The sequence below is a fragment of the Schistocerca gregaria genome, chromosome 7 (assembly GCF_023897955.1).
Source record: "Schistocerca gregaria isolate iqSchGreg1 chromosome 7, iqSchGreg1.2, whole genome shotgun sequence".
In the NCBI taxonomy this organism is placed as follows: Eukaryota; Metazoa; Arthropoda; class Insecta; order Orthoptera; family Acrididae; genus Schistocerca; species Schistocerca gregaria.
Window position 1 is genome coordinate 426,665,354 of NC_064926.1, and position 27,430 is coordinate 426,692,783.

The following is a 27,430-nucleotide window of genomic DNA, read 5'->3' on the forward strand; positions in this document are numbered from 1 at the left end:
ACAAAAACACAACGAGGATAATGGAATGTAGTCGAATTAAGTCGGGTGATGATGAGGGAATTAGATTAGGAAATGAGACACTTAAAATAGTAAAAGAGTTTTGCTATTTGGGGAGCAAAATAATTGATGACAGTCGAAGTAGAGAGGATACAAAATGTAGACTGGCAATGGCAAGGAAAGCGTTTCTGAAGAAGAGAAATTTGTTAACATCGAGTATAGATTTAAGTGTCAGGAAGTCATTTTTGAAAGTATTTGTATGGAGTGTAGCCATGTATGGAAGTGAAACATGGACGATAAATAGTTTGGACAAGAAGAGAATAGAAGCTTTCAAAATGTGGTGCTACAGAAGAATGCTGAAGATTAAATGGGTGGATCACATAACTAATGAGGGAGTATTGAATAGGATTGGGCAGAAGAGAAGTTTGTGGCACAACTTGACTGGAAGAAGGGATCGGTTTGTAGGACATGTTCTGAGGCATCAAGGGATCACCCATTTAGTATTGGAGGGCAGCGTGGAGGGTAAAAATCGTAGAGGGAGGCCAAGAGATGAATACACTAAGCAATTCAGAAGGATGTAGGTTGCGGTAGGTACTGGGAGATGAAGAAGCTTGCACAGGGAAGAGTAGCACGGAGAGCTGCATCAAACCAGTCTCAGGACTGAAGACCACAACAACAACAACAACAACAATTACATGTGCCCAATACTTTGCAACCTCCAAGGCGCTTGGAGTGGCTTGCAGGAGATCAATCTTTGTGCAGGATGTAGGGAACAAAAGGCACTGGAGCAAGTGGCTTGTGGTTTGTTCTTGTCCACAATCACAGGACGTATCTTCTGTTATGGAGCCCCATCTCTTCAGGTCTCTGGATCGTCCAACTCCTGATCGTAATCTGTTTAAAGATTTCCACACCAGCCAGCTGTCGTTGTGTCCAGGTGGTAGTTCTTCAGCTTCTGGCGTCTGCAAGTGAGGCGTCGACTTCTTCCATAACTCCAGCCTTGCCTCCCTGGTGAAATGGTGAGCTTCTCGGATGTTCTCAGGAAGCTCTTTCGCCATCTCAGCCGTTGCTGTGGTGGATTATGTCCATGCAGTGGATGGGCAATGTTCTGTTCAACTTTCAGTCTCTCCTTGTTTTCGTCAGTGAAGTAGCCTAGATGAAGTGAAATGAAATGAAATATTCGAATCCAGTTGCGCTCTTTGTTCCAAATATGCTGGTGTTGCGAGGAGATGGAAAGTCTGAAACCTGGCAATGGTATGTGACCTTTTCTTGACAAAAAGAACCAATGCCGCCGAACAAAATGTGAGAGGTAATTCTGTAACTCACGAATCCTTATCACAAGATGACATACAATGAGTTCCCAAAGCTGTGGCTGATAAATAGCCAGTTGTAGATCGTTAACTCTTCCTGATAAATTAGTGTTGATTTAGAGCCATATCTTAGCTTGAGAAAGGAAACATCCATTGTATAACGACACGACTGTGCGTGATTAAATGAAAAACTGAACACTTGTCGGTATCGAAACTGATTAGATAAGCATGCTTGACTTATCAACAAATAAATAGTTCGGCCCCTCTGTTGCAAAAATAAGTGTCAAGTTGTGTGGCAGAAGATGGAAGGCCGAAAGGTCTATGTGGTTACACTGGTTGTTCTGCTGGGGACGTCGATAGCCGGTCAGTCGGCGTCAGAGTTTCCAGATGGATTTCTTCTTGGGGCCGCGACCTCGGCATACCAAGTGGAAGGCGCTTGGAACGAGGACGGTGAGTCACAGCCACATGACTTACTAGAAATCAGATGCAGTCCCACTTCCAACACGACAGACGTTTAATCTTTGGTTTATGATGTAAGAGTATACAGCGAGAGACGCATTTTCTTTCTAAGGGAGGAGGACTAAAAGGGGGTTAAGAATGTGTCATCAACAAGTTCGTTAGGGAAAAAGCACAAGCTTAGAATAGACAAGGCTGGGGAAGCATATCGGTCGTGGTTTTAGGGAAGAACTATCACGTTATTCATATTAATCGATTTTGGGAAATCGTGTAAAACCCAAATATTGATGGCCAACTGGGAGATACAAGTCCTTAGTGCTAACCAATGTGCAATTTCGCTCGCCGTGTACTATACCGAACGAGTCTAAATTTTTCAAAGAAACACACATGCACGCATTATTGAATAAATAACCATCCTTGTCCTTTGAGACGAATGTGTGTCGCTCAGAACCACTGCTGTCGATGCTGTTTCTACTAGGGGTATTCAGAAGGGCTACAGCCGCCGTCGTGGTGCCACAACGTTCGTACACTCATCCAGCGGTGGTAGTGCGTGGTCTGTGCAGTGGAGGATACAGAAAACCTTCAACGAGGGGTAGCGACAGATATATTGAGCTACCTTTACTTTTAACCGTCATATTTTTTCTCCAGACTGTAAACCAGCTTCCTATTCGGCGAATAGTCCATATTTATAATGCTACGTATCCAAGGTTCTCTGTACAAGAAAACAGTAGAACATTCGCGACTTTTCTCGAACAAGTGCCGTATCGAGATCAATATAATGGCCGCGACTTTTCCTGTAGGTATGAGTTAGCTATCTATGTGCCAGACAGAAAAGTATAAAACACGATGACGCGGACGCGCGTGCTACATAGGAAAGTACAGCTACCTGATAACTCGATTACGTCGAGTCGACTGACGGCAGAAACGAATGAATAGCGTGCGGGCTGACTGGCGGGGGCGGCGCGGGTGGCAATGAGGGTCGACCCGCAAGGGGAGGAGGGGGGGGGGGGGGGGGGGGGAGACACTGGTCTGTGCCTGCGCTACTTTGCTTTTTGTGACGTGTTAAAATCTACGCTGCAGTAGAAAATCCCGCTGCTTGTGAAGTGCGTTCTGTGATTAGATTTTTGTTGGCTAAAAAGTGCAAATCAACTGAAATTTATCGCGGCCTTTGTGTTGTATATGGAAAAGGATTAATGAGAGAATGTTGAGTAAGGCAATGGTGGATTGATTTTAGAAATCACCGTACCAATGTTCATGATGAGGAACGCAGCAGTAGGCCTAACCTTGTGACTGGCGAATTGGTGACGAAAGTCAACGACGAAATTTGTGGAAATCGTCGTTTCATGATTACGGGACTTTCGCAACATTTTCGTCAAATTTTACGCACTTTGGTGCATGAAATTGTGGCGGACAAGTTAGGTTACCATAAATTTTGTGCTAGTTGGTTTCCGAAAATCCTAACAGAAGACCACAATAAACAGAGGCTGGCTGCAGTACTGACCTTCTTCGAAGACTACGAGAAAAATGGTAACAGGGTTATCGATTGTATTGTAACTGCCGGCCGGAGTGGCCGAGCAGTTTTAGGCGCTACAGTCTGGAACCATGCGATCACTCCCGTCACAGGTTCGAGTCCTGCCTCGGGCATGGATGTGTGTGTTGTCCTTACGTTAGTTAGGTTTAAGTAGTTCTAAGTTCTAGGGGACTGATGATCTCATCAGTTAAGTCCCATAGTGCTCAGAGCCATTTGAGCCATTTTTTTGTGTTGTAACTGGGGTGAGACTTGCATGAGGCACGTCAATTGTGAAACAAAAAGGCAGTCATGGGATGGCGACACACAAATTCTCCCAAGAAACCAAGGAAGTGTTTGCAAACGCTGTCAGCAAGAAAGATCAAGGTTACTGCGTTTTGTGAGTCTAAGGGAGGGAATCTCGTTGATTTAATTGAACGAGGGACAGCAGTTAACTGAGAGGGGTATTCCTAAACACTGACAGAGTTAAGGCGGGCGATACAACACAAGCGTTAGGGAAAACTTAGCGCAAAAGTTTTATTTTTTCACGCCAACGTACCTCCACACACGGCTGATCATACCCGATACCTCCTGCGGGTTTTTGGATGGGTGGTGTTAGATCATCTACGATAGAGCCCGCATTTGGTTCCGAGCGAATACTACTTCTTCCCAGCAACGAAGACATGGCTCGCTATACAACACTTTGATACTGACGCCGAACTGCACGCTGGCATAAATAAACATGTGGTTGCAATCGCAGGCGGCAGATTACTACAGAGATGGTACAGAAAACTTGTGCCACAGTATGGTAAGTGCCTCTTTGAATGGCGATTATGTAGAAAAATAGCTCAACAGTGAACCTTTAAAGTATTTTGGTTTTTCCATATTGTTAGTTTTTTTGTTTCAAAACGTACGTAACTTTCTGACAGCGCTCGTATTACGTAGCGTATGTTGGTTTCACTGCCCAGTAAGTGCTTTTCTGTATCAGTAATAATAATTAGCATTCAAACAGTTAACTAATACTTTTCACAACTGAAGAAGTGTTTTGAAAGACAATGCTAGTTGTCAGTACTCATGATCCGTAGCTAAAAAACTACAAACTCTAATAATATATTTGCGGCATTCATAAAACACACTGAAGCGCCAAAGAACTAGTATAGGCATGCATATTCAAATACAGAGATATGTAAACAGGCAGAATACGGCGCCGCGGTCGGCAACGCCTATATAAGACAGCAGTTGTTGGATCGGTTACCTTTGCTACAATGGCGATGGGACACAAAATCTCCGAGGTAGAGATGAAGTGGGGATTTTCCTGTACGACCATTTCACAAGTGTACCGTGAATGTCAGGACTCCAGAAAAATATCAAATCTCCAACATTGCTGTGGCTGGATAAAGATCCTGCAAGAACAGGACCAATGACGACTAAGGAGAATCATTCAACGTGATAGAAGTGCAACCATTCCGCAAATTGCTGCAGATTTCAGTGCTGGGTCATCAATAAGTGTCAACGTGCGAAACATTCAACAAAACATCATCAACATTGGCTTTTGGAGCCGAAGGCCCACTTGTGTACCCTTGATTACTGCACAACACAAAGCTTTACGCCTCACCTGGGCCTGTCAACACTAAAATTGGACATTGTTGATGACTGGAAACATATTGCTTGGTCAGATGAGTCTCGTTTCAAATTGTATCGGATGGATGGACGTGTACAGGTATGGAGACAACCTCATGAATCCATAGACATCGCTGCGGCCGGAAGAAGGCTTTGTGATTGTGTGGAGCGTGTGGAGTTGGAATGGTATGAGATCCGTGATACGTCTAGATATGACTCGGACAGGTGACATGTACGTAAGCATCCTATCTGATCACCTACATCCATTCAGGTATGGGCATTCCGACGGACTTGGGCAATTTAAACAGGGCAATGCGACATCCAACACGTCCAGACTTGCTACAGAGTAGTTCCAGGAACACTCTTCTGAGTTTAAACACTTCTGCTGGCCACCAAACTCCCCAAGACATAAACATTATTGAGTAAGCCTGGGATGGCTTGCAACGTGCTGTTCAGAAGAGATATGCACCTCGTCGTACTCTTACCGATTTATGGACTTGCCTGCAGGATTCATTGTGTCGGTTCCCTCCAGCATTACTTCAGACATTAGTCGAATCCATGCCACGTCGTATTGCGGCACTTCTACGTGCTCGCGGGGGCCCTGCACGATATTAGGCAGGTGTACCAGATTCTTTGGCTCTTCAGTGCAGAAGAAATACAATCTGTGCCGTAGATCCTCGTCTTACTTCAAAATCGTCCGTTATTTATTTATTTATTGTTCCGTGGGACCAAATTAAGGAGAAGTCTCCATGGTCATGGAACGAGTCAATACATGAAATAACAACATGAAAGTAGAGACAGATAAAATGAAATATAAAAAACTTATTCAGGTGACAAGTCGTAAGTTTAAATAAAGAAAATCAATAATGTAACACTGGAATTTGCTTAATTTTTTTAGCTCTTCCAGGAGCTCCTCAACAGAATAGGAGTGAGCCATGAGGAAACTCTTCAGTTTAGACTTAAAAGAGTTTGGGCTACTGCTAAGATTTTTGAGTTCGTGTGGCAGCTTATTGAAAATGGATGCAGCAGAGTACTGCACTCCCTTCTGCACAAGAGTCAAGGAAGTGCATTCCACATGCAGATTTGATTTCTGCCTAGTATTAACTGAGTGAAAGCTGAAAACTCTTGGGAATAAGCTAATATCGCTAACAACAAACGACATTAAAGAAAATATATACTGTGAGGGCAATGTCAGAATTCCCAGACTATTGAATAGGGGTCGACAAGAGTTTCTCAAACTTACACCACACATAGCTCAAACAGCCCATTTTTGAGCCAAAAATACCCATTTTGAATCCGAAGAATTACCCCAAAAAATAATACCATATGACATAAGTGTATGAAAATATGCGAAGTAGACTCCTTTTCGTGCTGAACTGTCACTTATTTCAGATACTGTTCTAATGATAAATAATGCAGCATTTAGTTTCTGAACAAGATCCTGAACATAGGCTTTCCACACAGCTTACTATCTATCCGAACGCCTAGTAACTTGTACTGTTCTGTCTCACTCATTGTTTTGTTTGTTGTTGTCTTCAGTCCTGAGACTGGTTTGATGCAGCTCTCCATGCTACTCTATCCTGTGCAAGCTTCTTGATCTCCCAGTACCTACTGCAACCTACATCCTTCTGATTCTGCTTAGTGTATTCATCTCTTGGTCTCCCTCTACGATTTTTACCCTCCACACTGCGCTCCAATGCCTAATTTGTGATCCCTTGATGCCTCAAAACATGTCCTACCAACCGATCACTTCTTCTAGCCAAGTTGTGCCACAAGCTGCTCTTCTCCCCAATCCTATTCAATACCTCGTCATTAGTTACGTGATCTATCCACTTCATCTTCAGCATTCTTCTGTAGCACCACATTTCGAAAGCTTCTATTCTCTTCTTGTCCAAACTAGTTATCGTCCATGTTTCACTTCCATACATGGCTACGCTCCAAACAAATACTTTCAGAAACGACTTCCTGATACATAAATCTATATTCGATGTTAACAAGTTTCTCTTCTTCAGAAACGCTTTCCTTGCCATTGCCAGTCTACATTTTATATCCTCTCTACTTCGACCATCATCAGTTATTTTACTTCCTAAATAGCAAAACTCCTTTACTACTTTAACTTTCTCATTTCCTAATCTAATTCCCTCAGCATCACCCGATTTAATTTGACTACATTCCATTATCCTCGTTTTGCTTTTGTTGATGTTCATCTTATATCCTCCTTTCAAGACACTGTCCATTCCGTTCAACTGCTCTTCCAAGTCCTTTGCCGTCTCTGACAGAATTACCATGTCATCGCCGAACCTCAAAGTTTTTATTTCTTCTCCATGAATTTTAATACCTACTCTGAATTTTTCTTTTGTTTCCTTTACTGCTTGCTCAATATACAGATTGAATAACATCGGGGAGAGGCTACAACCCTGTCTCACTCCTTTCCCAACCACTGCTTCCCTTTCATGCCCCTCAACTCTTGTGACTGCCATCTGGTTTCTGTACAAATTATAAATAGCCTTTCGCTCCCTGTATTTTACCCCTGCCACCTTTAGAATTTGAAAAAGGGTATTCCAGTCAACATTGTCAAAAGCTTTCTCTAAGTCTACAAATGCTAGAAACGTAGGTTTGCCTTTTCTTAATCTCTCTTCTAAGATAAGTCGTAAGGTCAGTATTGCCTCACGTGTTCCAACATTTCTACGGAATCCAAACTGATGCTCCCCGAAGTCCGCATCTACCAGTTTTTCCATTCGTCTGTAAATAATTCGTGTTAGTATTTTGCAGCTGTGACTTATTAAACTGATAATTCGGTAATTTTCACAACTGTCAGCACCTGCTTTCTTTGGGATTGGAATTATTATATTCTTCTTGAAGTCTGAGGGTATTTCGCCTGTGTCATACATCTTGCTCACCAGCTGGTAGAGTTTTGTCATGACTGGGATCTCCCAAGGCCGTCAGTAGTTCTAATGGAATGTTGTCTACTCCGGGCGCCTTGTTTCGACTCAGGTCTTTCAGTGCTCTGTCAAACTCTTCACGCAGTATCGTATCTCCCATTTCATCTTCATCTACATCCTCTTCCATTTCCATAATATTGTCCTTAAGTACATCACCCTTGTATAAACCTTCTATATACTCTTTCCACATTTCTGCCTTCCCTTCTTTGCTTAGAACTGGGTTGCCATCTGAGCTCTTGATATTCATACATGTGGTTCTCTTCTCTCCATAGGTCTCTTTAATTTTCCTGTAGGCAGTATCTATCTTACCCCTAGTGAGATAAGCTTCCACATCCTTACATTTGTTCTCTAGCCATCCCTGCTTAGCCGTTTTGCACTTCCTGTCGATCTCATGTTTGAGACGTTTGTATTCCTTTTTGCCTGCTTCATTTACTACATTTTTATATTTTCTCCTTTCATCAATTAAATTCAGTATTTCTTCTGTTACCCAAGGATTTCTAGCAGCCCTCGTCTTTTTACCTACTTTATCCTCTGCTGTCTTCACGACTTCATCCCTCAGAGCTACCCATTCTTCTTCTACTTTGTTTCTTTCCCCCATTCCTGTCAATTGTTCCCTTATGCTCTCCTTGAAACTCAGTACAACCTCTGGTTCTTTCAGCTTATCCAGATCCCATGTCCTTAAATTCCCACCTTTTTGCAGTTTCTTCAGTTTTAACCTACAGGTCATAACCAATAGATTGTGGTCAGAGTCCACATCTGCCCCTGGAAATGTCCTACAATTTAAAACCTGGTTCCTAAATCTCTGTCTTACCATTATATAATCTATCTGATACCTTTTAGTATCTCCAGGATTCTTCCATGTATACAACCTTCTTTTATGATTCTTGAACCAAGTGTTAGCTGTGATTAAGTTATGCTCTGTGCAAAATTCTACCAGACGGCTTCCTCTTTCATTTCTTAGCCCCAATCCATAATCACCTACTATGTTTCCTTCTCTCCCTTTTCCTACTGACGAATTCCAGTCACCCATGGCTATTAAATTTTCGTCTCCCTTCACTACCTGAATAATTTCTTTTATCTCATCATACATTTCATCAATTTCTTCATCATCTGCAGAGCTAGTTGGCATATAAACTTGTACTACTGTAGGAGGCAGGGGTTTGTGTCTATCTTGGCCACAATAATGCGTTCACTATGCTGTTTGTAGTAGCTTACCTGCACTCCCATTTTTTATTCATTATTAAACCTACTCTTGCATTACCCCTATTTGATTTTGTATTTATAACCCTGTATTCACCTGACCAAAAGTCTTGTTCCTCCTGCCACCGAACTTCACTAATTCCCTCTGTATCTAACTTTAACCTATCCATTTCCCTTTTTAAATTTTCTAACCTACCTGCCCGATTAAGGGATCTGACATTCCAGGCTCCGATCAGTAGAACGCCACTTTTCTTTCTCCTGATAACGACGTCCTCCCGAGTAGTCCCCGCCCGGAAATCCGAATGGGGGACTATTTTACCTCCAGAATATTTTATCCAAGAGGACTCATCATCATTTAATCATACAGTAAAGCTGCATGTCCTCGGGAAAAATTAGGGCTGTAGTTCCCCCTTGCTTTCAGCACTCATAATATGCCTATTCTGTCTGATCAAAATCTCGGTTCTTGTTGAATTGTGAGTTAGAAACTGTAAAAACTGAATCTGATTTAGCATCAAATTATTTTCCACAAGCCACGAACTTATTTCATGAACTACATTATTTGATACTATTTCAATGTTACACACGAGATCCTTCACTACCAAGCTGGTGTCATCAGCAAACAGAAATATTTTTGAATCACCTGTAATACTAGAAGGCATATCATTTATATAAATAAGAAACAGCAGTGGCCCCAGCACTGACCCTTGGGGAACGCCCCACTTAACAGTGCCCCATTGGGACTGAGCATCACTACTACTCTCAATATGTCCAACTTCCGCAGTAATATTTTGTGGTCAACACAGTCAAAAGCCTTCGTTAAATCAAGGAAAACACCTAGCATTCGCAAAGTTTTATTTAATCCATCCAAAACCTCACAGTGAAAAGAGAATATGGCATTACTATCTTTAATCGCTCCATCACACATCACAACTGTGCATCAAAGCGAGCCACGTTCCTGTCTCATGTGCTTGGTGCCAAGCTACCATGCCATCAGCCTTCCTTTCCCCATCGCACGTTATTTTTAACCGATACGACTCTTTACCCCAGTCGGGCTACAATGCCACTGCAAGTGGGCTAGGACATTATAGTCGAACAATTGCATCTGTGTGTATATGTATATACGAGTACTCTGTACTAATGAACTCTGAAGAACGATATCATCTGAAAGCTTATTGATGTTTTTTGTCTTCTTTAACAACACCTCAACCATACGGTGAAGTGTTATGTTTACTCCTTCTGTTACCTGGTCTAATCCGAGTCACTTCTTGGCGAAAACAGTCTTCAGATATGGTGAGGTATTTATTAATAAATATGCTGTATTTTCTATAAATGCCTTGAGCACTGTGTACACCATTCTAGTTCATGTCTTGGACTTATTTTTTAAAATAATCAGTTTTTGGATCACTGACTACTTATTGAGTTGTATCCTGACATGTCAAAGCATTGACTATTAGTTCTGTGCTATAATTTTGTTCTGTAGACTTTATGTATAACAATTTTATCAGTGGTTCTTTTTGAGCAGTTAGCTGCTCTAACTGGAAAGTTTACAATAGGAGTTAACTTGAATGGCAATTTCAGTTACGAACAGCGACAAATCCTAACTGGAATGCCTTTCAAGAAAGCACTGATCAGAGATATGAGGATCAGATGACATGTCAGGTTAATCAGTTTTTTCATGAAGCAGAAAATAAATCATTTTCTTACAACAAAAAACCCCAGATACGTACAGTTGTAAATTCTTCTGTCGACGAATACTCAGATCAACAGAATATTCACGAACATAAAGAAAAAAACTGGAAAAAACCATGCCTGTCATATATGAGGATAACAACCACTAAAATAAATAACTGAAAAGTGTACACGATGAGAAATGAAACGATTTTAATATTGACAGGGTCAGGTGGCTCTATATAGTCCACTTGTGAATGAGTACTGAGGAAAACGATTCGTAAGAGCTAAAATTTCTATCATAGAAAGTAGGTAACTAAAAGAAACTGAAACCCCCTTAAAGACCATATTGCAGAAGCATGTGAAACTTTTAAAAGAGAGATAGAGAATTGAAAGAAGAGGCTAGGTAGAGAAAGAGAGGAAGGTACCTTATGTATAACTCTTACAAGAAGAAGAGAAAGGTTAGCAGAATACATGCTTAGGCATCCATGAGCATCTATTGCAGGCGAACAACAGTAGGTAAAAATCGAAGAGGAAGGCAAAGATTTATATGTACAGATTACCGAGGTTGCACGATACTAAAAAAATGCTGAGGTGAAGACCCAGCAACACCATCACACAAAACAGATAAAAATAAGAGAACGCCGGCAGGTAACGTAAAAAACGAAATTTAAATCTTAGATTACGTAAACCACTGCAGATTGGTCTTGAAAGTATATGAGTTATCATCGCAGTTTCCGAGTATCAAAACTCTTCGTTCCCCAGATATTACTGTGGCGCAATAAATCGGATAGAATGTTTTTATTTCCATTCCATAAACGAATGAACCTATATAAAATATGTGCAAGCTTTGGGCGATGCGGTTAGAGGATGAATGAATGGAGAATGAAGCAGGCAGCAAGTAATTGCCCAGCATGAAAGACATACACCGCACCCATTCAACAAACGTTCAGCCACAATATGAGTCGATTCCTTTTATAAGTTGAGAGTTTTTGTACGCCTATTAGGTTTGGAGAGGAGAATGAAGTATCTTTCCATCTCTTGTTACTGTGATCTTCTAGTGTGAAATGCATGCTTTTGTATGTCATGCAATAACGTAACACAAAGAAATCTGTTACTTTTATCTGTATTGTTTATTGTTAGAAAGAAAAAAAAAGCGGTTTTGCATAAATGCATGACATTGCACTTTCCCACAAAAGAGTAACGATGGCCTGTGTGTGTTCCCCAACAGGTAAAGGTGAAAGCATTTGGGATTACTACCTTCATAATTATCCAGAATCGGACCCTGATGGTGCAAACGGAGACATCGCATGCGACTCTTACCATAAATACGAGGAAGATGTTCGGCTGCTCAAAGAACTTAATGTGAGTTTATTTCGCTTATGTCTGTGCCAGCATTGCTGTGCACAACGGGAAAATGAACAATTTGATGGCATGCATGAACATTACAACAAAATAAAAATAGTTAAGATAAATAGTTAAGTTACCATTTTTTATAACAGAAATAACTGAATTTGTTTTGCAGGCCAACGTTTACAGATTTTCAATTTCTTGGCCTAGAATCCTCCCAACGGGAGATATATCACAGATCAATGCTCCTGGAATAGATTATTACAACAAGCTCATCAATCTCCTGCTGGAAAATGGCATTGAACCTTTGGTAAGTTACTAAACGTTTGTGACTGGGAATCAAATCAAGTCTTCAACTTCATCAACTTGAACAAAATTTTAGATGTCTCTCAAACGCCGTGTAAGTATATTTTATTAAAAAAAGCAATGCACCTTTTTAACTGGGCAGCTTGAATTCATTTCGATGTAGAGAGTGCTCAATGGTTGCAACTTTTGTTGGTTGTGAACAAATTTTCAATAATTTGAAAAGACTGTTTCTGATTTGATGCAGACTATGTGGACTGTTATTAAATCAGTAGACGTACGGGCAGAAACGAATTATTTTCGGTGTTCTTCTTTGATTCTAGGTGACCATGTACCATTGGGATCTACCGCTAGCTTTGCAATACATCGGTGGCTGGACTAATCCCATATTGGCAGACTATTTCGTCGAGTACGCGCGAATACTATTCGACAACTTCGGTGACCGAGTGAGTTCAAAATTTATTACATTCCCACATGTATTCTCCACACTGTGTAAGTCCTAACAACCAGTAATGTCTGTAAATAGTGCAATCCTGTCACACTTAGTACTGTGGTACCAATACAATAGGGGATAATCCAGAAAAACGAAACCTGATATTAGATTGAAGTTTCGGGAGAAAAGTCGTATTTCATGAAGAAAGAAATAAAATTACTCTTTACTTTCTACATTGCTTCAACAGTGATAATGACATACACATCGAAGGGCTTCGTTAATTAATTTCATTATCAACTGCTGTGTATCTGATTAATCCCTTTTTCCGGTAGTAATATCAGATGAGATGTAGAAAGCTGTTAGAGGTACGAAGAACGAAACGGCGTCTGGAAGTAATGGAGTTTCAGTAGAAATGATTAAAACTCGAGGAAAGGTAATGCAATAGAAACTTACAAAACGATTTACAAAATGTCTGCGGAAGAAGATAATTTCCAAAAACTTGAACAATGCTGCAATTGTTCTACTTCGTAAGAAAGGAGATAGACAAGATATTAAAAACTATCTCCCTATTGTACGAGATCTTCACTAAAATGGCCACAACCGCTTAAGCAACGTATTAGATTCTAGTCAAATAAAGCAAGAAACTGCTTTCAGAAGTAGATACATAGCACAATGTATCACGTACAGCTTGCAAATTAAATTATAAAACGCAGCAACGAGTGTGAATGTGAACTTTGCCTAGGAGTCATAGATTAAGCTGAGTAAGTTGAAATCTGTAAAATCTACGTTCATCGTAAGAATAAACCTGATGTAAACATTACACTGTGTAATCTTCCTCCTTTCTGGAGCCTCATTTCATGTTGAGCGAAGTACAGTCAAGTGCGATAATAAGGATGCATTTGTCGTTAAAGCTGTGCGTTACGCGATCATCGACTCAGAGTTGTTCAAATGTGTGTGAAATCTTATGGGACTTAACTGCTAAGGTCATCAGTCCCTAAGCTTACATACTACTTAACCTAAATTATCCTAAGGACAAACACACACACACACTCACCCATGCCCGAGGGAGGACTCTAACCTCCGCCGGACCAACCGCACAGTCCATGACTGCAGCGCCTGAGACCGCTCGGCTAATCCCGGGCGGCTGACTCAGAAATGATACGGCACAACAGTGTCACCGGCGCATTTAATTTGGACTGCACTGGAAAACCAGCTGGTCCAACTAAACTGCAGTGATGTGGGCAGTTGCAGTTAAAAACGTAACAAAGAGATGAGCAGAGAAACAATATCGCTTCGAGTGTCATTTAATTTCCAAACAGAATGAAATAATGGAAATACGCTGCTTAGGTGAGAAGACGCAAAACGTAAGATACTCTTGTACTTAGTTAACATAGTACTATAGTTAAAAAAGAAGAATAATAAAAATTCCTAACTTAAACACAGGGTAATTTCTCTGCATGGACTGTGTTTGACATAGGGCTATGTTTGATGAATTTGAAATTTAAATGATGTAAGTATTCGAACTGAACTAAAAAAGAAAAAGAAGGAAGGCCACTGTGAGATGCGATCTAGCCATCCCCAGAATTCTCAGTTACCAGCCACACATCTCATATCCACAAGTAACATATATTAAGTAAAACTAGTTCCCCCCCCCCCCCCCCCCCAAAAAAAAAAAGAAAAACTTCAAAAGCTGATTTTTCCTGTAATCTTGTGGAGAAAAATTAAGTACAACTCGTCTCTCGCCATTTGTATACTTATGATGAACGAAATGTAGCAGCCTTTGAGGAACAAGACATAGTTTCAATCTATATTCACATACTGAAGAAAATAAAAGTTTTCAAAAATTCAATCTTCATATTGACAAATATGATGGCGGAGATACCGAGAAATATCCGTTGTTGAGCAACCAGGAGTCTGTATGCATACTGGGTAAGTGTATACCACCCAGGACGTCATTTAGCATGCGTGAGGTGCGTTACAATCCTTTATTGTTCTGATGTCGTTTACAATAAACATTCAAAATGAGCACCATTAACTTCAGTATGACGTAGCAGGCCGTCTCATGTTCGATGGAAAATATGTGGCATGGTTTGTATGTATGTGGCCGCTGCAAGAACTGCAACCAGTCCACCAGGGTAGAATACACTTTGGTTTTCATGCAGCCCCAGAGAAGAAAGTCTAATTGGGAGCGGTTCAGAGACCTTGCACACCAGTGTTCAGTTTCTCTCCGGCGGATCCACCGATTGCCAAAAGCACGGGCTACTGCTACAGGCACTGTTTAATCAACGTGCGCCAGGCCCCCATCATGCTGGAACCACATCCTCTCGCTGACTGATAGTTACCAGTAACGTCGGCAGGTTCTCTTGCAACAACAGTCTGCACATTGGGCACCTCAGTCGAGGAGGCAACATGTATGACCCAAGCAAGTAGGCACCCGCTATACTGGCCCGCATGTTTACTCCAAATTGTCTCTGATGGCCTCACATAACTGTTGTATATGGGTTTTCTTCTCCACAATACATACGAGTTACGACAATTTTGCTTATCTTCCTGAGTAAAATGGGGTTCATTTGCAAACAGAAGAACTCCAGGGAACTAAGGGTTTTCGTTAGCTGTTGTAGAAACCAATTTACGAACTCAAGGTGAAGTGGATAACCATCTGATGCTAGAGTCCACACTCTGGTGGAAGGAAAGGATGAGGCAGCTGTTCATGCATCACATTCCATACTAAACTATGGTGAACCTCATTAGGACCCATCCTCAAAGTGTAACAAAATGTCGTTATCAAAGGTACATGTACGCATCGTCCATGGTCTCCCTGCATTGGGATTGTGTACCATCAGTGAGTCGGCTTTTTCGAGTCGAAAGTGGACTGCAGTCAGTGTTCGACATCTTTGTGTAGGGAAAACTTGGCAGAATATCTGGTGAACACTTTGATCATTGGCTTGAGCTTGCCATAAACAAAATGCATGTGTCACTCTTGTAGTGCTCCATGTTACATAGGTCTATACGACCGTAACTGCAGGCTGTTTACTGGCTCAATGGGAACGTTAGGACATCACATTATTAAGTACTTCTAATAAACTTACGTGTAACAATGTTTGAATAAGGTATTTTTTGTTTATCTTCTTTTTCACTCTCATACTGATACATGTTTAGTGCTTACACAATATACGCTTCTGAAACCCAGTTGCTGAACGAAATATATTTGTTGTTGGTTCTATTGTAAAATTTGTCAGTTTTGGATCCAACTTATTGAACACCCTGTTATATATCAACAATATACACTCCTGGAAATGGAAAAAAGAACACATTGACACCGGTGTGTCAGACCCACCATACTTGCTCCGGACACTGCGAGAGGGCTGTACAAGCAATGATCACACGCACGGCACAGCGGACACACGAGGAACCGCGGTGTTGGCCGTCGAATGGCGCTAGCTGCGCAGCATTTGTGCACCGCCGCCATCAGTGTCAGCCAGTTTGCCGTGGCATACGGAGCTCGATCGCAGTCTTTAACACTGGTAGCATGCCGCGACAGCGTGGACGTGAACCGTATGTGCAGTTGACGGACTTTGAGCGAGGGCGTATAGTGGGCATGCGGGAGGCCGAGTGGACGTACCGCCGAATTGCTCAACACGTGGAGCGTGAGGTCTCCACAGTACATCGATGTTGTCGCCAGTGGTCGGCGGAAGGTGCACGTGCCCGTCGACCTGGGACCGGACCGCAGCGACGCACGGATGCACGCCTAGACCGTAGGATCCTACGCAGTGCCGTAGGGGACCGCACTGCCACTTCCCAGCAAATTAGGGACACTGTTGCTCCTGGGGTATCGGCGAGGACCATTCGCAACCGTCTCCATGACGCTGGGCTACGGTCCCGCACACCGTTAGGCCGTCTTCCGCTCACGCCCCAACATCGTGCAGCCCGCCTCCAGTAGTGTTGCGACAGGCGTGAATGGAGGGACGAATGGAGACGCGTCGTCTTCAGCGATGAGAGACGCTTCTGCCTTGGTGCCAATGATGGTCGTATGCGTGTTTGGCGCCGTGCAGGTGAGCGTCACAATCAGAACTGATTACGACCGAGGCACACAGGGCCAACACCCGGCATCATGGTGTGGGGAGCGATCTCCTACACTGGCCATACACCTCTGGTGATCGTCGAGGGGACACTGAATAGTGCACGGTACATCCAAACCGTCATCGAACCCATCGTTCTACGATTCCTAGACCGGCAAGGGAACTTGCTGTTCCAACAGGACAATGCACGTCCGCATGTATCCCGTGCCACCCAACGTGCTCTAGAAGGTGTAAGTCAACTACCCTGGCCAGCAAGATCTCCGGATCTGTCCCCCATTGAGCATGTTTGGGACTGGATGAAGCGTCGTCTCACGTGGTCTGCACGTCCAGCACGAACGCTGGTCCAACTGAGGCGCCAGGTGGAAATGGCATGGCAAGCCGTTCCACAGGACTACATCCAGCATCTCTACGATCGTCTCCATGGGAGAATAGCAGCCTGCATTGCTGCGAAAGGTGGATATACACTGTACTAGTGCCGACATTGTGCATGCTCTGTTGCCTGTGTCTATGTGCCTGTGGTTCTGTCAGTGTGATCATGTGATGTATCTGACCCCAGGAATGTGTCAATAAAGTTTCCCCTTCCTGGGACAATGAATTCGCGGTGTTCTTATTTCAATTTCCAGGAGTGTAATTTCCATTAGACTCCAAAAGATTAATGTAAAGTAGATCAAGGAGGCCAAGAAGAATGTATTAGATTCTTAAACTGGGGAAAGGAAGGGTGAGTACTTATTAATGCCAATTACAATCAGTGTACACGCTGTGTGACAAAAATAGTGAAGCAGTCAGTAGACATGTGCGCATGTACATACCATCGGATCCCCTGAAGGTTCAGGGGTTAGAATAGGCCTGAGGTTTTCCTCCCTGTTGTATGAGGCAGCTAAAAGGAATCTCCTACTTTACGACCTGATAGATTGTGGTCACCTGTTAAGGTTTGTCCTCCCACTTTCAAAATTTTACGACCTGATAGATTGTGGTCAGCTGTTAAGGTTTGTCCTCCCACTTTCAAAATTTTACAGAAGTACAACCCATTTGCGGAAGGATGTCTTACATGGCGCACCATATATCCGTAGTGCGATTCGACCTTCTGCACCCCTTATTATCGGCTCTGGGACTCCACCCACAATCCAGCTCTTTAGGTGAAGATGCCTAATGGGATACATTATTTACTTCCATTGCCTGTTGTCCTCTTTCACTCCCAAGACAATATTTGATTTCTCCACACCCAGTATACAGCATAATAGGCAGTCTATCGTGGTGGTGTCGTCATGTACCCTCTTGGTCATAGCCCCCTGAGAACACAAGGGTCACAATACCAATGCCTCATCTGCAAACTCCCAACCTATGCCAAGGAGTAGATTTCCTTCTTCTTGGGGATTAGGATTCCTGGTAACGGCCACCATGCCAGGTGGCCTTTGTTCTGACTGGGTGACGCCTGTGGGGAGAGCCCCTGATCAGAGTGGATGGCACAAGGGCGGATGAACTGCAGTGATGCAGACCAAGTCCTGTTTTGCTGGGGATGAATGCCCCCAGCAGTCTCTAAAAAACGGAAGGTAGAATACAATGCTGAGAAATATGACCTCAAGTCATTCCCCTAGCTAACTATACCATGAGAGGAACATAGGGCTACAGAAAGAAGAGCGCCATACTCCCCTCGTTATTTAGCGTGCAGCAGAACCAATGGGACTCATTTTTGGCTACCAAGCCTCTCTTTCTTGTAGAACACGTGGAGAATAAGTTTGGGGAAGTGGCAGTGCTGTCCCAAAAGAAAAATGGGTCAGTCTCGATTCAGATAACATCTACAGCCCAGTCCCGAGCGTCACTCGCCTGTGACAAACTGACCGATATTCACGTTTCCGTCACCCCCCCCCCCCCACTCCCCATAAGAGACTTAACATGGTCCAGGGGATTAGTTTCCATCGCGACCTGCTCTTGCAGTCCGACGACGACCTATGCGCCAATTTAGAATGGCAGGGTGTTCACTTCATCTGGCGCATTTATAGGGGATCGAAAGATAATAAGGTGCCTTCATCTTGGCCTTTGAGGATGATATGTTAACTGGCAAGGTCAAGTTGATGGCATACCAATGTGATGTAAAACCATACGTCCTTACCCCTATGCAGTGCTTTAAGTGCTGGAATTCTGGCACATGCCTTCCGAATGCAATTCGAGCGCCACACGTAGAACTGCAGACGTCTGCTGCATCTGAATACTCGATGTGCACCTCCTCCCACCTGTGTCAACTGTGGAGAGCACCATTCCCCCTGGTCGCTGGACTGCACAGTACCCCAAAAGAAGCGAAAAATGATGGAGTACAAGACCCTGGACCAGCTGACTTACCAAGAGGCTAAATGGAAATATGAACGGTTGCACCTCATTCATCTCACATCCTCATATGCTGCAGGTACATCGATGTCACCCTCACTGGTGACGGTGCTCCCCACTCCCCTGCCTCATACACTGTCCCCTCAGGGCTGCTCGAATTCATCCTCTACCTTGGTGGTTGGATGCCCTCTTCTTCCATTGCTCTCAAAGCACCCACTTTGGGAGCAATACTCTCCCAAACACTGGGGACATCGGTCTCCTCTGCTCAGCTGGAGAAGCAACAACCTTCCCTGGCTTCTCTCACCTGAAATGGGTCCCATTGGGACTCTACCTTCTAATGTCTCCCCCTGTGCAACATTGAACACTAGCCAGTGGGCGAAGGAGCCACAAGCTGCTGATTGAAGGGCTTCACAGTCGTCCTTAGTGCCTGAAGCTACTTCTGTGAAGTCCTCCCAGCAAGCCGCTAAAGACTAGTGAGAGGGCAAAGAGATGAAGAAGAAGTCTGCTAAGAAACAAGATACTCCAATGGACTCAACATCACGACTCCCTACCAGTTCTGTGTCTGAGGATGAGGTGGACATTTTGGCATCCCCAAAGGAGCTATATCTTGCTGACGTCTCAACTGCAATGGAGATGGCTACAGATACTCAACCGGTGGCAGCAGGTGATTATGAGGCATAAACTGCCTCCTTGGTCACTTCATGCCTTCCCAGACTTCAGAAAGCGAGATCCTCCAGTGGAATTGCGCAGTTTTTTCCCATACCTGGCTGAGTGCTGGCAACTTTTAACTGTTACACCTGTTTTTTGAGTTGCTCTTCAGGAAGCTTAGTTTCAGTAAATGTGGATCCCTGGCCTTCGTGGCTATCAGGGGTATTACAAAAATCGTTTTGACTGTAACAGGATGTCAGATGGAGTCTATATCTATGTCCTTGCGCCTGTATAAAGCGCTCCTGTGCCGCTTCAAGCACCTTTAGAAGCTCTGGCTGTCAGGGCGAGCACAACATAAGAAATTACTATCTGTGACATTTACCTTCCTCCAGATGGTGCCATGCTATATCACATATTGGCTGCACTTATTTCCCAACTCCCCTCACCTTTTTTACTTCAGGTGACTTCTACACCCACAATCCTTTATGTGGTGGATCCAAGATTACTGGCTGTGGGGAAGATGTCGAGTATCTTATAACTCATCTCGACCTTTTCCTCCTAAATACAGGTGTCCCCACATACTCGACCATTGATCTCTCCATTTGCAGTCCTGACCTTCTACCATCTATCTACTGGAGAGCTTACGACGACTTGTGTGGTGGTGACCACTTTCCCCTCTTCGTGTCCCTTCCCCAGCGTCACTCACCTGGATGCTTGCTCAGATGGGCCCTTACCAAGGCTGACTGGGATGCTTTCACCTCTGCTTCCAACCTTGAATCTCCATTGCATGGCGACATCAATCGATGTGGTGATACAGACCATCACTACTTCCATTGTTACCACAGCTGAATCGACATTTCCTTCTTCCTCAGGTTGTCCCCATCGGAAGACAGTACCTTGGTGTTCGCTGCAGCCATTAGAGACCATAGGCAGGCCCTCAAATGTCATAACCGCCCCCTGTCACTGGAACACCTAAAAGCCTTCAAACAGTTCTGTGCCCAGATCCGTCAATTCATCAAATGACAGAAGCCAAATTGTTTTGGAATGATACATCTCTACCATTAGAACACATACCTGTCCTTGCCAGGTTTGGACCAAGCTACGGCGCCTTTAGGACTAACAGACCCCTGCAGGTATACCTGGAATTTCCACAAATGGACCTCTATATACCGATTGAGACATAATTGCAGAGCATATTGGCGAGCATTATTCATTGCACCTCTGTATCTGCCAATTACTGTCCTGCCTTTCGTCCCCTAAAACAGTGGGTGGAATGACAACACCCATCTTTTGCTCCATGCCACCCCGAACCATATAATGCTCCCTTCAGTGAGTGGGAATTTCTCAGTGCTCTTGCTGTTTGTTCTGACACATCCTCTGGACCAGACCGCATTCAGCCCCAAATGATTAAACATCTGTCAACGGATTACCAGCGCCACCTCCTTGTCGTCTACAATCATATCTGATGTGATGGCGAATTCCCGTCACAATGGCGAGACAGTACCGTCGTTCCGTTGATTACACCTGGTAAGAAACCGCTAGATGGGGATAACTATCGTCCTGTCAGGGTCACCAACGTTTTGTGCAAGTTGCTCGAACAGATAGTGGTCCAGCGGTTGTGCTGGCTCCTTGTGTCTCGGGACCTTCTGGCTTCGTCCCAGAGCGGTTTTCGCCAAGGTTGTTCCACCGCTGACAACTTGGTATACCTCAAGTCTGCCATTCGAATGGGCTTTTTCCGCTGTCAGCATATTATTGCCGCCTTTTTTGACCTAATAAAAGCCTACGATAACACTTGGCGACACCACATCCTCGCTAGTATGCATGAGTGGGGTCTCCAGGGCTGCTCCTGATTTTTATATGGGACTCTTTGTCGCTCCACACTTTCAGAGTTCGAGTTGGTGCTTCATCCAGTTCGCCCCATATCCAAGAGAATGGGGTCGCACAGTGCTCTGTACTGAGCGTCCCTCTTTTTCAGTGGCAATTAATGGACCTGCAGCAGTAGTGAGGTCTTCAGTCTCCCCCTTCTTATATGCTGACGATTTTTGTATTTCGTCCTGGTCCTCTTCTTTGGTGTGGCTGAACGTCGACTGCAAGGAGCCATATGAGAGGCACAGTCATGGGCCCTCACTCATGGCTTTCAGTTTTCAGCCACCAAGATTTGCGTCATGCACTTCTGCCATTGTCGTACTTTCCACCCACATCTGGAACTTTACCTTGATGACAAACTACTTATTTAGTGGAGGCTTACCGCTTTTTAGGACTGTTTTTGATACCCACTTCACTTGGCTTCCCCATCTCCCTCAGCTTAAAGAAAAGTGCTGGCGGTATCTTAATATTCTTTGATGCCTGAGTCACACCGACTGGGTAGCAAGTCGACCTACACTGCTACAACTTTACAAAGCCCTTGTGCGGTCCTGTATTTACTATGGGAGCCTGGTGTATGGTTCATCATCACCCTCAGCATTCCGACTGCTGGACCCTGTACACCACTGCGGAGTTCGACTTGCGATGAAAGATTTCTGAATGAGCCCAATGTACAGCCTCTCTTGCAGATCAGGCAACAACAAGTGCTTGCGAATTATATTGCTCACATTTGTATTTCACCATAACATCCAATTTTCCCTCTCCTTTTCCCTAACACAGGGATCCATCTCCTTCAACAGCAGCCTAGATTGGGGATTCTAATTGCTGTCCGTGTCTGGTTCCTTCCCATCTGCCACCTTTCCTGAGAGGCCACTCAAGTACACCTCCATGGTCCATGCCTTGGCCATAGTTTCATGTGGACTTATCGTGAGTCCAAAAAGACTCACTTTCTCCTGAGGCCCTCTGCCGCCAATTTTTCTTTATTCTGAGCGAATTCCAAGGCTTTAGAAATAGTCTCCACCAACTGCTCTATAGTTGATGGTCATGTTGGCTTCTGTTACACTCATGCGGGACATACTGAACAGCGCTCCTCGCCGGATGACTGCAGTGTTTTCACTGCAGAGTTGGTAGCCATCTCTCGCACTCCTGAGCATATCCGCTCCTGTGCAGGTGAGTCCTACATCATCTGTAGTGAATCCTTAAGCAGCCCACAAGATCTCGACCAGTGCTTCCCTTGCCATCCTTTGGTAATGACTATCTACGAGTCTCTTTGTGCCCTTGTAAACAATGGATGTTCAGTGTTCTTCATTTCGTCCCAAGGACATGTCAGGATCCCAGGCAATAAACTCACTGACAGGCTGGCCAAACAGGCTATTGGTACACTGACCCTCGAGATCGGCAAACTGGAGACTGATCTCCGATCGGTCTTACATTGTAAAGTTTTTGAGATGTGGGATTCTGAATGGTGCACGCTCAGTACACCGAACAAACTATGTGTTATCAAGAAGACATCAAATTTGCGGAGGTCATCCATGTGAGCCAAATGCAAGGATGCCATTGTCCTTCGCCAGCTTCACATCAGCCACATTTGACAGACTCACCGCCACCTCCTACACCATAAGGATCCACCTCAGTGGTGTTATGGTTCCCACTTGACTATGGTCCAAATCTTGTTGGTAGTTGGACTGCCCAATTTTAGCCTCCATGAGGCAGACTCTTAACCTTCCTGCCTCACTCCATATGGTGTTGGAAGACAATGCCTCAGCTGCGATCGCATTTTACGTTTTCCTTGAGATGGAGGTTTTTACCACTCAGTCTAAGGTTGAGCATCTGATCATCTCTCCCAGGCCTTCACCCTCCCTCTTTTTTTAACTCTTCTTCGCCTTTGTTTGCTCTTTATTTGCTTGATGTTCGTCGTTCCCGATTTGTGTTTCTCTAGCCTTGTATTTTTCGACTGGAGATTTTAGTGTGTTGCAGAGTGTTTGGCTCATCCTTTTTTATTCTTGTGATCTGCCAGCCCAAGCCATCTGCTACATTATTTTAATTCCCTCCTCCGCTTTTTTTCTTTTAGTGCACGATTTTCCCTTTTGGTTTGCTTATTTCCTTCTCTCTTTCAGTGTGGTTCCCAATTAGTTTACCGCCTTTTTTCCTTCCCAACTCCTTTTGGGAATGGTTTCAACCCAACACCTGTTTGCATGAGGAAAAAGGGACTGATCACCCCATAGTTTGGTCCCTTCAATATCCAAACCAACCAACCATCCAACATTGTTGGAGGGTAGATGGATGATTAGAGTTACAATTCTCTGCGACCAGTAGAATGGCCACCAGCGTGCGTTAGTGTTGTTTGTGTTTATTATTGTTACCAGGCCTGGTAGGGAATATAATGGACACGAACAGCATCAGATATTAAGTGGTCGCTGTGGAACACAGATATGCTGCAGACTTGAGTGAGATGAAGTTATCAGTAACTGATACGTTTTCAAGGGGTCTCATTGTTGGTCTCCATTTTGCTGGCTGTTGAATCGAGCAATATCCAGATATGTGGGGTATTTGAATGTGACAGTGGCCCAATGTTTAACTGCATGGGAGTGTGAGGTTAGGCATACTTGTTGTCAAGGTTCCAGCCCACCACACATGATCACCAAATGATGGATCGCCATATTGTGCAACAAGCATATTTCAACACCAGGGAATCACCGATCCAAGCATAGGTTGTCGTTAACATCACAACATAAATGGCTGCGTCTGGAGTCAAGCCAAGACCAGAAAGTGTGGTGTACTGATGAATGATGTCACATTGTGTTATGTACTATCCCGAATGACCTTTGTTGGCGCGTTTAGTGGTAACCTGTGGAGAGGTCCCAGTCTCCAATGCTTGCAGAAAGGCACAGCAGTGATACTCCTGGTATTGTGGTCTGGGAAACCATCGTTTATGACTCCAGATCATGGCTGATAGTGATTCAGAGAACACTGGTGGCACAACAGTATGTCACTGACATCCTGCTTCCCCATGTGTTATCCCTTATGCGAGACTATCGAGATGCCATATTTCAACAGGATAATGCTAATCCACACATGCCACTTGTCTCCATGAACCGTCTGGGTGATGCTGCGGTACTCCTGAGGCCATCAAGATCCCTGTCCTCAACAGAACATGTGTTGGACTTGCTCTGACATCAAATCTGTCCCAATGCCAGTATCCAGGATGTCAAGGAGCAGTCACAATAGCTTGTCTCAGGAGAATGTACGACGACTTCATGACACACTTCCCTACCGAATCAGTGCATGCATCCAGGCCAGAGGAGTGCAACGTCATACCGTGCACATGCTGCCAAGTACATTGCAAATTTGATTCGATAATATAATCACTAAAATAACATCACATATCTTTTCAACCTATGAAATTCCATTTCGTTCCCTCCTCCTCTTCTGGATCCTTCAGATTTTTTTGTCAGGCAGTGTGTTACGATTTCTGACTTACGGAGTGAGACGTGCACTTTCAGTTTGAAAACTGCTTTAAAAATGAAGGTTGCTCAGCGAGAAATAAAGAGCTGCATGTTAGGAATTACTGTGTTAGATGGGAAAAAGAGTAAGTGTACCGAAGAGCAGACCACAGTCGGAAACTGTAATGAAAATGAAACAGTGGTGGGCACGATATGTAAGCAGGCGAATCGATGGTAGATGGGCCAAGGAAGTTGTTTGTTGGCGTACGAGAGACTGGCGGGCTATTGGAAGGTGAGTGAATGGCATGTGAAAACATGAAGGAGCGTCATATTTGCGGGACAGTTACTTAAAGGAACTGGACCCGGCAGGAGCACCATATGTTTTTCTGATGACGACAGTCTGGCAGAGGGATGAAATATGTGGAATGAGAAGATGCTGTGCTCTAAATGATGAGTAATGCATGACTTGTGACCAGCAGATTCATTTCATTTCTGATACTGAGCTCGATCTCTTCACAGAAAACGATCACAATTTGCCTGCAGTTAAACTACCAGTAACAGGAATTTTCATAATTGAGCCTGATCCATTTATTTAATCTGTGAATGTGCATTACTTATTCAGCTGATATGTCTCATAAGGATAGTGAAGAAACAGTCTCTAACCACACTGCTGAGAAAATTTATAATGTTTAGGGATGAATTCCTTGCGGCAGATGATTCTCACTGTACATATAGACATGTTGTTGCCTTGCCACAATCTATTCTTGCTGTGTGCACACTCATCTATACACTTACCCACCGGCACACACACACACACACACACACACACACACACATATATATATATATATATATATATATATATATATACCGAGGTCATCATTTCCCCATGGTAGAACTCCGAAGTTCACCCGCCCCTTCCTCCCCCCTCCTCCCCTCTCTCTCCAAAACTATTTCTATACTTTTTCTTTGTGTGCAGATTTAACAACTTTGATAACTCTACACACATCAAAAAAAAGTTTTGCATCGCGTCCGTTGCGAGAGTTCCGGAACCCGGACAGAAAACTGGAATGAAGATCAATGTAAACATCATTCCTGCCCTTTTTATTGCTCATGAAAACCACACATTGCATGTTGTATCACAATACAGCGAGACCTTCAGAGGTGGTGGTCCAGATTGCTGTACACACTGGTACATTTAGTACCCAGAAGCACGTCCTCTTGCATTGATGCATGCCTGTATTCGTCATGGCATACTATCCAGAAGTTCATCAAGGCACTGTTGGTCCAAATAGTCCCACTCCTCAATGGCGATTCGGCCTAGATGCCTCAGAGTGGTTGGTGGGTCACATCGTCCATAAACAGTCCTTTTCAATATATCCGAGGCATGTTTGATAGGGTTCATGTCTGCAGAACATGTTGGCCACTCTAGTCAAGCGATGTCATTATCCTGAAGGAAGTCATTCACAAGATGTGTACGATGGCGGCGCGTATTAGTGTCCATGAAGACAAATGCCTCGCCAATATATGGTTACACTATCGGTCAGAGGATGACATTCGTGAATCGTATAGCCATTACGGCGCCTTCCTTGACCACCAGCAGCGTTACTCGCTAGACGGTGTGACTAAGGCGTTCTGCCTGACCGAGTTGCCTGCAAACACGTCCCCAACGATTGACTGGTTGAAGGTTCAAATGGTTCAAATGGCTCTGAGCACTATGGGACTTAACATCTGAGGTCATCAGTCCCCTAGACTTAGAATTACTTAAACCTAACTAACCTAAGGACATCACACACATCCATGCCCGAGGCAGGATCCGAACCTGCGACCGTAGCGGTCGCGTGGTTCCACACTGAAGCGCCTAGAACCGCTCGGCCACACCTGCCGGCTCTGGGTGAAGGCATATGCGATGCTCATCAGTGAAGAGAACGTGATGCTAATCCTGAGCGGTCCATTCGGTATGTTGTTAGGCCCATCTGTATCGCGCTGCATGGTGTCATGGTTGCAAAGATGGACCTCGCCATGGATGTCGGGAGTGATGTTGGGCATCATGCAACCTATTGTACACAGTTTGAGTATTACAACGACGTCCTGTGGCTGCACGAAAAGCATTATTCAACATGGTGGCTTTGCCGTTAATGTTCCTCCAAGTTATAATCCATAGGTAGTGGTCATCCACTGCAGTAGTAGCCCTTGGGCGGCCTGAGCGAGGCATGTCTTCGACAGTTCCTATCTCTCTGTATCTCCTCCATGTCCGAGCAACCTCGCTTTGGTTCATTCCGAGACGTCGAG

At 44.0% G+C, this 27,430-nt stretch overlaps 1 protein-coding gene across 1 annotated transcript in view; it reads left to right on the plus strand.

Annotated features, from left to right (window-relative positions):
- The first annotated feature begins 1,588 nt into the window (after positions 1-1,588).
- Positions 1,589-27,430, plus strand: part of LOC126282036 (myrosinase 1-like) — a 143,818-nt gene continuing 117,976 nt past the window's right edge. Inside the window, exons 1-4 of the mRNA XM_049981448.1 lie at positions 1,589-1,754; positions 11,929-12,062; positions 12,223-12,357; positions 12,674-12,796. Of these exons, the coding sequence (XP_049837405.1) occupies positions 1,607-1,754; positions 11,929-12,062; positions 12,223-12,357; positions 12,674-12,796 (540 nt within the window). The 5' untranslated portion in view covers positions 1,589-1,606. The remainder of the gene's footprint in view (positions 1,755-11,928; positions 12,063-12,222; positions 12,358-12,673; positions 12,797-27,430) is intronic.